Source organism: Sphaerodactylus townsendi, linkage group LG01 (assembly GCF_021028975.2).
Source record: "Sphaerodactylus townsendi isolate TG3544 linkage group LG01, MPM_Stown_v2.3, whole genome shotgun sequence".
Lineage (NCBI taxonomy): Eukaryota > Metazoa > Chordata > Lepidosauria > Squamata > Sphaerodactylidae > Sphaerodactylus > Sphaerodactylus townsendi.
In genome coordinates, this window is record NC_059425.1 from 47361191 (window position 1) to 47376207 (window position 15017).

General features: G+C 42.0%; 1 protein-coding gene across 1 annotated transcript in view; it reads left to right on the forward strand.

The window, feature by feature from the left end:
- Positions 1–10768: 10768 nt before the first annotated feature.
- The window catches only part of PTK7 (protein tyrosine kinase 7 (inactive)), an 88906-nt gene continuing 84657 nt past the window's right edge, over positions 10769–15017 (forward strand). The window contains exon 1 of the mRNA XM_048482530.1: positions 10769–10967. Within this exon, the coding sequence (XP_048338487.1) occupies positions 10922–10967 (46 nt within the window). The 5' untranslated portion in view covers positions 10769–10921. The remainder of the gene's footprint in view (positions 10968–15017) is intronic.

Sequence of the window (15017 nt, forward strand, 5' to 3'; positions counted from 1 at the left end):
AGTGATGCTGTTTCAGGGTGGGGGAGAATCCACCCCAGAATAGCATCACTTTCAATGTTGTTTAAACTGGGGACCCCAGATTCTCCCTTTAAGTCGGATTTAAAAGGAGAATCTGAGCTCCCTAGTTTAAACACCATTGAAAATGATGCTGTTTGGGGGTGGATTCCAGCATCACTTGTTTAAACTAGGGAGCCCAGATTCTCCTTTTAAATCCACCTTAAAGGGAGAATCTGGGGTCCCCAGTTTGAATAACATTGACAGTGATGCTGTTTCCCCCAATTGGGGAGACTGGATACAACACCATAAAATGTTTTCATAGCAGTAATAAAACATTTTGAAAGCATTTTGAAAATGTTTTCCAAAAAAATATTTCTGCTGTGGGCATGGCCCATTGCTGTGTTCAGATTTGTTAGTTGGGGCATGTTCTATAATGTGATGGTGACTTTGAAACGACCTGGTAGAGAAAATAATTGTTTGGTCACGGAGGGGGAGGGTGGCCGCCCATGGGGGGGCATCAAACTCAGGTTTTGCTCAGGGCTCAAGTTTGCCTAGGTACGCCACTGAGTAGTAGTGACAGGTTTGGGAGTCAGCTGACATCCAAACAGGATCCAGATTACAAAGACAACACCTACTTGCTCAGAATTGGCTGTCAAATATAGGTCGACTTCCCATGGTCAATTAATCGTGTGATACTCACGCGAAATAACCAGGTTTCAGCAAGAACTCCCAATGTCTGATCTCTGAACACGGATTCATCCCGGTTCTGGCGCTCTCTCTCCCCTTCGTTGTGGTTTTTTTTTCAGAACCTGCACGTATGTGCACATTTTAAAAAAACATGTGCAGAATCCAAATTGGTGGGGAGGATCGGGGTTTCAATCTAGATCTAATTTCCCGCCGTTGGCAGTGATGCGGAGCCTTCCAGCCAATCAGAGCGCAGTGGGCTGTGCGTGATTTGCGCGCCGCCCTTTTTTGTTTCACGCTGGCGGAGGCTACGTGGAAACGTGGCTGCGTGGTACATGATTTCTGTAACTAAAATTACACTTTTGTTCCAGCGCAGCTGTGTGAGAAAAGAGTACTGAAGACACACATAAATGTAGCTTAGCGCGAAAAACAGCTACCGTCTATCTACGCATGCTGGTGATGTAGCTCCGCAAAAAATGTTTTTAAAAATTCACGCTCCAACACAGCGCAACAGCCAATCAGGATGAGGAAGAAAGAGCTGCTGAGCAGTTTGCGCGTTCAATCGCGCGATCGTGGGGATTGTTGCACTGTTTGAAAGCATGATAGACCTAGATATACTCATCACACACACGCTGCAGTGGGGAGGGTGAAAACTCAATGAAAACGTGCCAATTCTTTTGAAACCTGGTTGTATCTAGATTTAATTTCTCAGTGGGGAAATGACCATAAAGGAGTAGAATATTACAGTTTAGGAAAACAGTATGGTTCTGTTTGGACCAGAAATTGAAAACAGAATAAAATTAAAAGCCTAATGAACTCCCCCCACAAAATATACCTGCAGTCTATGCCCCATTAAAAAACCTGGCAGATAAAAATGGCTTTGCAGCATCTCCGAAAACATTTCTAAAGTTAAACCTTCCCTTCTCCACATTCCTCACAGAGGGAGTTACGAGGGGGAAAGCAGGGGCTGTAATCAGTGCCACATGGGCTACTCTAAGAGAGGTTGCTGCTGGAGAACCACAACTGGCTCCTCCCACATTCTTGAAGTTTGCAATAAAGTAGCCAAGATCTCTTAAGTTTTAGACAGGCATTCTGAGAAATCCTCCCAGGTAAGAAATCCAAAATCCACTTCACCCATCCTGTTCCTTTAAAGTCGCTGGTCGTCGCTCCAGAGCCTGCAGTTGCTTAATTCCTGCTTCAGCGAGTGAATTTTTTGGTATAATGGCTAATCTAACGCCTTAACAGTAACACAAAGAGGCATATACAGAATAACAGACAACCATTTTACAGGCACGTTGAAAACAAATGAGTACAAAAAATATGATCAGGACTATCCTGAACATGACAGGGGAATATGCAAGGCTCAAAATGCTTTTGTTAACTTGATATTTGAGAAGAAAGTAATTGGAGGCAGGTAGCCAAGGCACTTGGCAGAAGTGATGAAGCAGTCATCTAAATTAAAAGGCTGTGAATCAAGATAAAGTTCTGTGTGGCTGAATGCCACATTTTCAAAGTCTAGATGGCATATAATTGGGACTGTATATTTGCATTTCTCTATATTTTACAGAATTCTGTTATGGGAGAGGCAAGAAATTGTGCAGGGCAATGACTCCCCATTCTCTGCATACTGGAGGTTCCAACTGGATTACATTTCTGAATTGTGAAATATCATTGGGCTGGATCCAGCCAGCGTTTTCACACAATCTGACACACTCTTACTCCAGGCCATTTTTCCAAAAGACTGAGGTCTGATTCAGGTGTGCAGCTAAGAAGCCACAGTTGTCTAGCTAACTTTCCTATATCAAATCATTAATCTCCTGTCAAACAGTACACCTCAACATTTTTGGTTCATCCGGGTATACACAAGTAAAAATATTACTATACACTGTTTCACATAAAGATGTCAGTAGATTGTACATTCCTCCTGCACAGAACAAAGCATGCTGGACCTTCTTTGTTGTAGAATACTCCACCTGAGTCCTAGTGCCTACCTAGCCCTACTCCCCACATCCACTTGAAAGTCTGAAAATAAAAATACATTTTGGGATAAATGCTCTCATAGCAAAGTACTATGTTTAATAAATGCACAAAATAATGGTTTTGATAAAGGCAGTGTGTACAATGAATGATAATTCTCATATTCGTTTGGGACTATAGTCTCATGTAGAAACATACCATTTTCTTAACCACTGTACCTCAACTGACCAAACTAACATATTTATGTGAAACAGAGTAGAGAAACTTGCCTCCAAAAAAAGTAATACAGTAACTGATAGATAATAGAAGACAGCACTTATGTGAGCTCATTAAAATAGCTTACCAAATATAAACAGGTTACAGGCATGGAGCATCCTCAAGGTGGCCCCAATCAATTCAGTTTCCCATATACAGTAGCTAGCTGTCCTGCCTAAGGTTTTCTGATCAGGACTGCAACCAATAGAAGACTAGGGTTGGAAGGAGACATAGATGGTGACATCACATCATAGGCTTGGCAGCCATTTTTAGTTTATTTTTCTCCTGCTGCTACTGAAAGCAGCAATGGGAGCTGTGGTTGGAAGATCCCCTGCTCCTACTGGGGGACTAGCAACCCTTGTCCCATCTGATATAGGCCATGTTGTTCTGTTTCTCCTTTGTTCTTCTCTCCAAGGCTGTTATATCCTGTTTGGAGTATCTCACTGTTTAGCTATAAGACATGGGTTTTAGACTAAAGTAATTCTTCTTAGGGCTGCACTGTACACCAGCTCTGGCTCTGCCAGGCAGACGTATCCTCTATGATCATTTTAGTCAAAACCAGCAACTATATCTGTGAGATCATCTCCATGCTGGGACTGACTACCTTGTCAGCTGCAATAGTCGGTACTTGCCTGAAGATATATGTAGCCATGGTGGGCTGATGACAAGTTGCCCTAAATCCACTAGGTCTTTCCCACACAGGTTTAGGACCATGATCATGCCAGGCAACTGGATGGTGTTGTGCAGGTGTTTTTCTATGCGAATAAGATAACTTTCTTGTTTTTACAATTTTTATTTGTGCGTAAAATCAAATTTCTATAGATAATCATTTCAGATTGACAATGAGTGTTACTTAAGCCTCTCTCCAAACATTTTCAGTACTAAAAGATACACAAACAACATTCATTTTTAAATTTCTCTTCATTTGTATGCCTTCTTCTCCCCAATGGGGACCTAAGGCAACTTATATCCTCCTCTCCATTTTATATTCACAATAGCCCTGTGAGGTAAGTTAGACTGAGAGAATGTTAGTGGCCCAAGGTTACCCAGAGAACTTTCATGAACTGTGTGGGGAGAGAAAAGATTGGAATATTTTTACTTAGTTCTGCTTCATGGACTGCAATAATACAAAGCTATCTTCCTCATAATTTATTTCCTACTTTAGAGCTGGGCTTTTTATTTATATTATTTTTGTCAGCTTTCATCACAGGCACTCAAGGCAGATTGCACAGTGCAAGTCAAATACAGTCAACAGCATGGGGCATCTTGTAATGCAGTGAAATAGTTTGGATAACAGAAATCTGAAACAGCCTAAAAAGTGTAAACCTTTAAGTGTGATTGCATCAACAGAAGCAGAGCTAGATTCGAGTTCAGTAGCACCTTGGAGACCAACAACATTTTGGAGATAAGCGTTTGAGAGTCAACGTGTTATATAATTCTTGATGGTTTGTTTGGCTTATTATTGAATAGCAATGATTAAACCTATAGTGCTCTTAATTGAGTCTGAGATGTTGATAATGTTGGAACCATTTACAGGGCCTTACCCCCAAAAGACAGGCGTTTTAAACATATGTCAAAGCAATAGTTAATTCAAGCCACAAGCTGTTTTTGTCAGCAGCTGGAAAGTCTGTAATATGTAAAATACATCTTTTTCTGATTTTCAAGACAATCCTGAGGAGGGGGTAGTTGTGCCCTTGTCACCTCTTAAGAGGCTTTACTGTGGTGATGCTGCCCCTTCTCCCATATATGTGCCTATGTAGCACAGTGGGCTATGCCACTGATTTTGCAGGGGTAATTGGGAGCATTCTGAGGCTGAAATGGCTTTGGAAGCTGACTAAAGCTAGCATCGCCTCCCATGAATCCCCCCTTCAGTGCTGGTGCAGACTCCTGATCTGGAGGAGTGCTGGAGCTGTGGCTGCTCTAGTGCCCTGGGAACCTTTGTGATAAAAATGTGTAAGAATAGTAGTTAACAATTCAATATTTGTCTGGAGTGATGTAACAAGTGGTTCCTTTGCAATTTGACATGTTTATTACTTGGAGAATACAACACTTCCAAAATCTCCAGATGCTGCCAAACTGGGAGGAACTGAGAACACTTTGGACTGGGAGGAACTGAGAACGCTTTGGAGCACATAATCATAATTAAAAATGATCTCATTGACACTGAAGAAATAAATAACTATAATAAGGAAAAGTGTAAAATTGAAAAGAATAAATTAGTCTTATGCTGTGTTGGTGCAAGCTGATAAAAAAAACAACTAAAAACTTGCAGCTCGAGATTTGACTGATAATTCTGAATTAGTATTGCTTCATCCCTGCAAGTCTTGACCCATACATACTTTTCTTCCTCACCCATTTTGCCCACCATACAACCTCTCCCCTTAAGTTTTATCCTCATGTTTTTCAGAGTCATCCCTTGGCTATCTCCACCTCTGCATCCATTCATTAAATTCATCTTTCACAAAAAAAGACGATTGTCTGGAAATAAAAAAATGTTCTGACCCTGTAATACAGACTTAGTAATAAGATATTTACCAGATTGTTTATTTCCATGCAACAAAAAGTTTCAGCTCATCATCTCCACACATTGAGCCTCTATTAAAAGGATAGGACATTTTTCTCCAGGCTTGTTGGCATCTCAAGGATCCACGCAATACAGTATCTGGTTTCCCAGAGACCAGCAGATACCTCCAGGAGATCACTAGCAGGGCATGAAGGTGCTCCAAATGGTCTGTCCTGTAACTGCTGATAAAGTGGCAAACTGCATCTGATCACTGAGGTTTAATTTAAACATCATGACTAATAACAATTGATAGATCTATCCATCATAAAGCTGTCTAGTCCCCTTTTAAATGCTATTACCATACTGTAGAACTGTGGAAAAATAGTTCCTTCTGTCTCTTAAGAATCTCTTGCCCATTAATTTCATTTATTTATTTACATTCTTCATAGTCAACCTTCCTCTATCATTGGGTGACAACAATTTCAAGTAATATGGAATAGGCAAGAAACTTTATGCCTGTTTACTTTTTCCTACACCATGCATAATTGTGTAGATCTCTATCATTTTTCCCGTTTAGATCTTTTTCCTGTACTACAGGGCCACAGATTCATTTCCCACAGGTTTTGCTCTGAAATTAATTTCCCACATAATTTTTTTAGGATTGGCATTGCAAAGGCCAGAGAGAAGCATGTGAAAGAATAAGAAGTTCAAATTCACATACAAAAATATTGGAGTCAAGTGGGCCAAAGCCTCCCCAAACAGTCATAAGGTATATGGACTTCTCTCTTCACACCTATATCGTTACATTGGACATATCCAAGGAGGTATTTTTCTCCCCTATGGTCTACGTATTGTACATTCTCTCTTATTTTTATGCACCTCTCCCATTAATTGATATCTAAATCCCTTTCTTCTTTGTATTAGGGTTGCCTGGTTCCCCTTGGCCACCAGTGTGTGTGTGTGAGGGGGGGGCACTTGAACTTCACAGTTACTATATCTTTTCCTAGTGTATGACTAATGCACAGCATACAGAAAAGAAAATGATATATGAAACATTTGTAACTTTCACTTGCTTCTCCTCACCATCAGCACTGGAACTTAGATGTGGCTTATCTGTTCCTAATAAAAATGTCTTATTTTCTGGACCTAGAAAACTTTCCAGTAGCATTCATGCTAGCTTGGTTTACAAACAACCAGCACCTCCTATCTAACAGTGCAATTTTAAGTAGAGTTACTTTTGCAGATTTAGAAGAGCATAACTGCCTAGAATTGCATCATAAGATTTATAAGCTCTTGTGGAGTCTATCTTTAAAGTCATGCTAAACCTTCTGTCTTATGTGGGAGGGTGGTGAAGGGATTTTTTACCATTCCCTGGTTAGGCAACACAGTCCTGTGAAATTCTAAACTGCAGTATCCTGGAAAGACAAAGGGACCAGGAATTCCATTTGTGAGGCACTGACCCTAATTCCACCTAAGCAATTTTCTCCTTCAGAATGAGATAACGATCAAAGCAGAACTAAGATACAGAAGCATCTAGTGCTGGTTTCTGTCTCGGAAAAAAAAAGCATCACAGAACAAGCAGGGGTTATTGCGTTCTGTTTGGCTCATGGTGTAAAAGTAACAATTCCAGTACATGGAAACATACCTGAGGACAAAGATAACATGAGATCAAGGACTAGTTGACAGATCAGGCCAGGATGACGGGAATGCTGGTACTAGGGTTGCCAGGAGGCCTGGAGGAAAATGTTTAGTCCCCTTCATAGAGACTTAATGGGTGGACATGGGCAGCTGAAGCTGTTCATGGCATGGAGGTAAATAACATAGCATTATACTCATGTTAAAAGGACATGGTACTTTTTTGTTGTTCGTTGTCAACCATGTTTAGTACTTGTCTCCAGAACCTTTTACAATCTAGGAATTCTGCATGTGGAGCTTGCCTTTTTCTCTGCGAGTCTTCCCCTATACTTATTGTAAAAAAGCATTTTTCACCTGTGTTCTAGGTAAAAACATCAACAATGTGGAGGAAGGCTTCTTCGACATTGCTCTGAAACTGTGGCATGGGAATCTGGAGTAGCTTTCCCCTCTCTTCCTTAGAGGACACAAAACTAGCCAGTTTTGGAAGAATGTGACCATTCCAATGTGCCATCCTTACGCTTGAGAAAGGCAGGATTAAAAATTACACACTACACCTAACAATTTATCTGTCTAGTAATAATATCAGTTTGCTGTAGTGGTTGGTGTCAGACTAGGATTTGAGAGACCCAGATTCAAATTCCCACTCTACTATGGAAGCTTGTTGGATGATCATGGGACAGTCACATACATTCAGCTTAACCTTGTGAAGATAAAATGGAGGATAGGAGAACAATGTAAGCTGTTTTGGGTGTCTACTGAGAACAAAAGTGTAGGATAAATGAAATAAATAAAAATCCTATTGAAAATATTAGTGCACATAGGTACTAATGTTTCTCAGTGTTCAGCAGCAGACTGTAGTAGCAACTACTAGACACATCTGTTAGAATTAAAACCTTTCCCAATTAGTTTTATTGCTTTACTGGGAATGAAATCTCCCTTTAAAAAATCTCAAATGATGTTTATACATACTTCATATCAGAAAAAGAAATATACAACAGTCCACAAATTCCTGCAGCAAATTACTCTTCATCCTGCAGTTTTCCTGAACAGTATGTGAACTCCCTGGGGTAACAAAGACCATTTACTACACAGTAAGGATTTTGTGAGAACATGAATGAAGGTTATAATCTTTACAGCCTCATCCCTAGTTGCTAGCCTGTAAAGGAAATAGGGCTGTCACTAGCCCTGCTGTTCCCAGCTTGAGACAATCAAGAAATGGAATAGGGCTCAGAGCCCTTTGATCTTCTCAGTGAGTGATCAGAGAGAGGAAAACTTCTCAAGGTCTGGAGACTTGTTTCCTTAATAGCTTTAGCAGCCCCTTGTAAAACGTCCTGAAGCAGGAGACTGCAATGCAGGTTAAAATCCAGCCATGCCAATATGGCATTAATGGAACCACAAGTGAAACGTTAGGAAATGTTATGTACAGCCTGGAAACCACACAGCACCCCAATGTTGTGTATGTTGCTAACAGATAATTGCCTTGTTTATCTCAAAGAATATGCACAAGGTAAAAATAAGCAAGACGGGTGCGGGGGGTGGAGGTGGGGGGTGGGCAGGACCCTCACTGTGCCATCTCAGGGACTTGCAAGCTTCCTTTAGCAGGAGCGTTCATAGGTAACTGAACAAGTTCTCTACAGTACATGAAAGCTCATCCCATTGCACTGTTTTATTGGATGTTTCATGCTGTTGATTGTATTTGATTTACACCATGTATTCTGCCTTGAGTTTCACTGAGAAAGGCAGGAAAAGGCAGACAATAAATAACGTAAAGAAATAAATAAAAAGAATAATCTAATTATGGCAATATTTTTACTTTTCCCAAATACTTCCTCAGGCAGAACAGAATTTTGTACTGCAGAAGATACTGCCTTTCCATGTTCTGCATTTCCAGCTTTTACTTCTGATTGGTTAAAATAAGAGAGTATGGAGCAGGGAGACTACTACAGGATTTGGGTTGGATCTCTAGGCATCTGGTAAGATACTTGTGACTGGCAGGAAATGAAAATCTCTTTATTACTTCCCTGAGGGTTTATAGTTTCCTCCCCCAAGGAAGCTATTTTCAGTCAACTCTGCCCACAAACTTGAAACCAACTTCTCTTTTCGAGGTCTGGGACAGTCTGCTTTAAAGATACAATGGGGTGACTCCTCAGCCTCTTTCCTGCGAAAACTAGGTATGCTGTACCCAAGAGACCTACAAATAAAGGAAAACTGACAGTGCAATCCTAAACAAATGTTTCTGGAATTAAACCCCACTGAATAGACCTATGCCAAATTCTGAAAAGATCTGCTTTGGACTGTAAGGTACTTCTTTCTCCCACCAAGAGGATGATGTTTGGTGAAATCAAGCACAGATATCTCCCAAGTTTCTGTTTGGAGACAGCAGATTTGGGGATTGATAATATTTCTTTGCAAGAGGTGGAATCTGAAACAAATAGTTCCGTGATTGGGCGATTTCCCACTGGCGATTAATCCTGGGATAGTCACCCGAAATATCCAGGTTTCCTCGCAGTCTCCCCACTGCTGAACTGCAGAACACAGATCAGTCCCATTTCTGGCACTCCCTGCCCCCTATCACGGGATTTTCCTGGACCTTTTTGAAAAAACACTCCAATGGAAGCTAATAGAAGATGGGGGCTACACATTTGAGGCTCCATAACTTTGGCCCCCATGAACCAAACTTCACCAAACCTGGGTGATATCATAAGAAGGGTCTCCTAAAGATACTCTGAATTTTTGGTGCTGCTAGCTTAACAATTGCACTCTTAACAGCAGCCCCCCCCCCCCCAAGGGGTAGGCCTAGACATCTTCACTAGAAACATGCTGCAGTGAGGATGTTGGAACCTAGATGAAAAGGTGCCAATTCTTTTGAAACTTGCTTGTATCTAGATTAAATTTTCAGTGGGAATTTGCCCTATGATACATTTTAAAGAAAGTATTTATTCCTACTTTTGTTCCTCTTTTGAGCCAATTCACATCACCAGGTTGGTTCAGGTAACTACCTTCAGTTCATCTGAGACTGACTTTCATCACAAACCGGCAATCCAGCTTGCAACACACTAGTTCTACATTTACCCCAAATTGCGCAACTGCCTTATGGCAACTGCCCCACAGTGGTAAATAGGTGTGCTGTGAGCTGAACATTCCATAAAAACAGAACACAACCATTTTTATCTATTCACACTTGAACACATCAGTGCAGGATGATCGCATAAGAATCCTTCTGTTTGAGATGAGCCAGTCCTATGAACCAGCCCCTACGGGCAGAAAAGCTTCCAGCATGCACAGGCAAACCCAGTTTTGTAGGCATCCAGAAGGCTGTGCCAAGAGCTCTCTGTGTGCTCTGTGGTTGCCGATGCTCACAAGTTGTTCAAAGCCGACTGAGGGCAAGATTTCCCTTCTTGCCACCGAACAGCCTTGCGGGAAGGCCCTGAATTGGACCCCCAATAGGGAAAGGAACAGAGGCTTGCAGAAGAAGACCCTTCAGAGCGGGGGAATCATAAAGTCTGACTGTCTGAGACCCGCTTTCGTGCTCTGTGAGGTGAAAAGCCAACACAACTTCCCGCTAAGAAAGCCCACCTCATCCAGGAGGGGTCGCTCGCCAGCCCGCCAGCGAGGCCGGTGGTTTGCAAGGAGAAAGGCGGGGGGGAATAGGTAGGTGGACACGGAGGTTCCGGCTCGCCTTGCACAGCGAAGGGAGGTTCCTCTCGGCCGGAAACTCCTCCTTGTCCCGGGTGTGTGAGGGGCGGAGCGGGATGGGTTAGGCGGCTGGGCTGCCTCGGGTGGAAAGCTTCGTGTTGGAAGCATGGAGGCGTGAGGAGCGGGCGCCAGAGGTGGCCGAGCGCTGCAGAGACAGCGAGCCGAGCAGCAGAGATGGCCGGGGAGATAGCGCGCGCGGTGCGGGTCTTGCTGCTCCTGGGTGAGTCGTCGGGGAGGGCGGCGGGGAGGGGAAGGGAGGGGTCTCCTTCGTCGGCTGCTTTGCTGCCCGGTGGTCTGTCGCCTCTCTCCTTCCTCGCCGAGGCAAGGCACAGGCCAGGGGTCCCTCGCGGGGTCCCGCGCCCGCCGGGTGCTTTCGTCCCAGGTTGCCGCAGGCAGTACCGAACCGTGCAACCCTCGCTTTGTGCTTTCACCCCCAAACTGGGAGAGCGCCGCGTCTTTTTACGCGTGCGAGAAACGCGCGACCATTTAGTCCGCCGCTGCGCTGTGTGGCTCGAGGCGCTGCAAAACTTGTGCCGGGGACGAGGCAGGCTGTGATGGTGAACGTGTGTGAGTGAGAAGTGCAGCAGGAGCGCCTAGCCAGTCCGGGGACTCCTTTGTGTTCGCCGGAGTTGTTGGGAGTGGGCTAGGCAGTGGCCGCCCGGAGACGCGCCCTCGCCAGCCGTGTGCTGCCAAGGCCTCATCGGGTCTTTCCGCATGCAAAAAGGATATTCGTCCCTGCATCCTCCTTAGCGTTGCGCCCGCCGCACAACAGTTAACACCCCCCCCCCCCGCCATGTAGGAGCCCAGCAATTGGTTGGTGCCATTCAGACTGAACAGCGGGATCTTTCCCGAGCAGGCAGCCAAGCAACATTTCTTCTGGTTGCCTCTAACGTGCTGGTTTGAAACGGCTCCAAGGAAGGCGGTGAATGTGTTTAGACTGGCGGGAGGAACAACAGAAATATACTTCTTCTTTTTAAAGTAGCCGCTAGTAGCGTCTTTATAGAAACTTGAATTGCATACCTATCCTAACGATCTCTTTTTCTCTGCCAGCCTATTTATTACGTCCCAAAGAAGGGCATGTGTATAAAGGCAGTAGTCATAGGTTTATAGACTTTATAGACTTTTCACAGGGAAAGAGAAAAGCAACAGAAGGGAATTGTTTTAGTTTTTGCTAATCTCTCTTGTTCGCAGGTTGCCAAAGTCATGTTCCTACTCTTGCATTAGTGAACTTTTAAATCCTGGATACATTTTGATGTACTTAATTCTGTTGTGTTTGACACAAACTGGGGAATCTAGTTTCAGTAATCTTTTTAGGGCAAATTTGTTGAAGTCAACTGGAATTGTAGAAGTTTGGGAATGCACTGTGAAGTTATATTTAGGATTCAGATGTTAACTTAATCAAATCTAGTTCCACTGAAATTGATGACAGTTGGCCTAAATTCAGGGTGACCACTCACTACTGAGCAATGAAAAGATTGCTGATTTTAATTTGGTCAGTTTCTCCTTTGAACTGGGAAAAAATGCATCAAGCTAATGTGGGTGTAACATTCCCTAATTCTAGTATTGCAAGTGTGAAAAATGTTTGGCCATTTTCATCACTGGTTGACAGTCTAATGTCTGAATTGTTGCCATGCAGATCCCAACTGTAGTTGAACTAGTCTGTGTGAACAATGGATGGTGATCCTGACTGCTTCGTGCTTTAATAAGAACAGAGCCTTTATCTCATAAAGTGTAGAGGAGGCAGATTCCCTTCCAAACATTTTTCATACTCTGTACAATAAGGGAAGAGAGCCAGGACAGTATCTTGTGAGAAAAGTATTCCTTTTTTGTGTTGTAATGGCCACATACATAAAAACACTGGATTTACTGTAAGAGTGTCATGAGTATATCTGTTTGTAGAAAAAAATCTAGATGTCTGTACACAACTCCTTTTACAAACTACCATGTCCAAGACACCTTCTCACTTCTAATGAATGGATTAACCATTTTGTTCTCAATGTTTTAGAGCAAGAGCCAGTATGATGTAGTGGTTAAGGTGTTGGACTAGAACCTGGTAAAATCCCCACTCATGCCGTGGAAGCTTTCTGGGTGGTTTTAGACCAGTCACCCACATATAGCCATGACCCTGGCTAGTGTTTGGATGGGAGACCTCCAAGGTATACCAGAAACGTGACCCAGAGATAGGCAATGGAAGCCACCTGTGAATGCCCTCTTGTCTTGAAAAGCCATTTAGGGTTGGCATAAGTCAGCTGTGGCGGATGGCCATTTTTTTGGGTTAAAATAAAGGTACCCACTACATAATTTTCTTGACTGAGAAGTTAATACTACTGTAAATATTTTTTTTCCTCCTGGTTCTCTTATTCTAATTTAAAACCCATTGGTAGTAGTAGCTTTTTACATAGCTGTTGCTCTCTAAATACTAAGTGTTTCTTACAACTATTTAATACTTAGTTTTCTCAGACTTATTTCAGATGCGTTTCTCAGGAGGATACAATACTGAATATAATACCAATGTTGGGAAATTTGCAGACAAAGTTCAGTATTCCTTCAGCAATCTTGTTGGATTAAGGTATCTTTTCTTGTTTGTTTCATTAGAATATTTTCCTGTGTCTAATGCATAAAACATTTCTGCTTAATAAGGGTATGCAGAGGTGTTTTAAATGCTAATGATCTCTGACAAATCTTGGTTTCAAGTTACCAGATATTTTAATAAAAGGGTTATAGATCTTGCCATTTTGATGCCTACAACAGCTTGTGTGGGGCAAAAACAAGTTGTTTGTTCTGTATGCAGGAAGCTGAGCATCTCAAAAGTGTAGGTAATAGAGTGAGTACTTATGGTCAGATAATCAAACAAGATTAGTTTAGCCTCCAGAATCCCTGGTTTCAGGAAATCTTTGTGAAATGTGAATTTATCATTTGTTCTAAAACTGATTATAGGTACTCTTAGCAACCTGATCCACAGAAAATTATAGGCCTGTTAAAATTACAAGGTTTTGCCTGCTTATTCATGTTGCTGCTTCTATAAAGACATAGTTGAATTGCATTGGTCTTCTATGCAAGAGTGTTCTGTTCTCCTCTGTTTAACAGGTTTAAGAAATAATGCTCTTCCTGTAGCCTACAGCATATTTTCTTGTGTGTAGTCTTTGGTGCAACTAATATGTGGCACTTAATGGAGTGTGGAATATGAGAAGTGTAACTTAATATCACCTCAGTTTCTCCACTTTTAAAAATTTCTGGTTGGCTAATCATCCTCATTATACTTGTGGAATTTTCTAGCGCATCTTGACTTAAATTTGGACTAATCGACCAATGGATAAAACCTTTAAAAAGATCAATGAGTTTTAATGCTGTTTTTGTTCAGCTTTCAGTGTTTAATGTATTACTGTTACCACAGTGTGTAATTGGTAATTAACTGGTTAAGTTGCTCAGAGAACCTCAGTAGGCCCTGCTAGGGAATGAAATGGGTGCAATATGAAAAATGATATTGTTTTACCACATTAGAAATTGAGGGGGCAGTCTTCAGTAGGTAATGTACGTAGTACTATTAGCACTGTTCTCGATTTAGCGAAACATTGTGTAATTAAAGAACTTAGCCGAATCTATATAATGCACTTCATAATCTATGGCATCTAAATAATTTGCCATCTATAGCTTGGTGGAAAAATTGTGGTTAATGTGCTTAAAGAATGGCTTAGTTCAATTTTTGGCAAGAATGGCTTTAATTCTTGGCCTTCATGAGAGTTTGAGAGATGAGCAGTGAAAATTAGCATCTGTATGGAAAGGCCTGATACACTAGAGAGAGATGTATTCTGCCCCCTCCCTCGTGCAACAGAAGAAATCATTCAGCTCAATGTGCCAGCAATCCATTGGAAACTGATTACTGTCCTTCATATGCAATGCATAGTGCCTGTAGCAGTCCCTTCCCAAGGAGTGCATTTTAATCCTTCCAGAATTCAAAACTGTAATAAAAATGATTGGTGGTTGCTTTCTGCTTGTTTGGGATACTACTTTAGGTGTTCATATTTATATTCTGTCCAGTAAATAGGAATTATTTACATTATGTCCGTTAAATGTGTCTGAATGCTCTTAAAATACTAAGTTGTTCCTCAAAATAGATGCCAAAGGCAAGTAGGCACAGGTTACCAGAATAACCCATGAAAGAAGGGTGGAAATGCATGGAAATGAAGCTGGTGTGATTAGTTAAATTATAGGGCAGTGCTGTGGGCATGCTGGATGGAATGGCAGAAGCCTTTGAAGTAAGGTAGCAGTT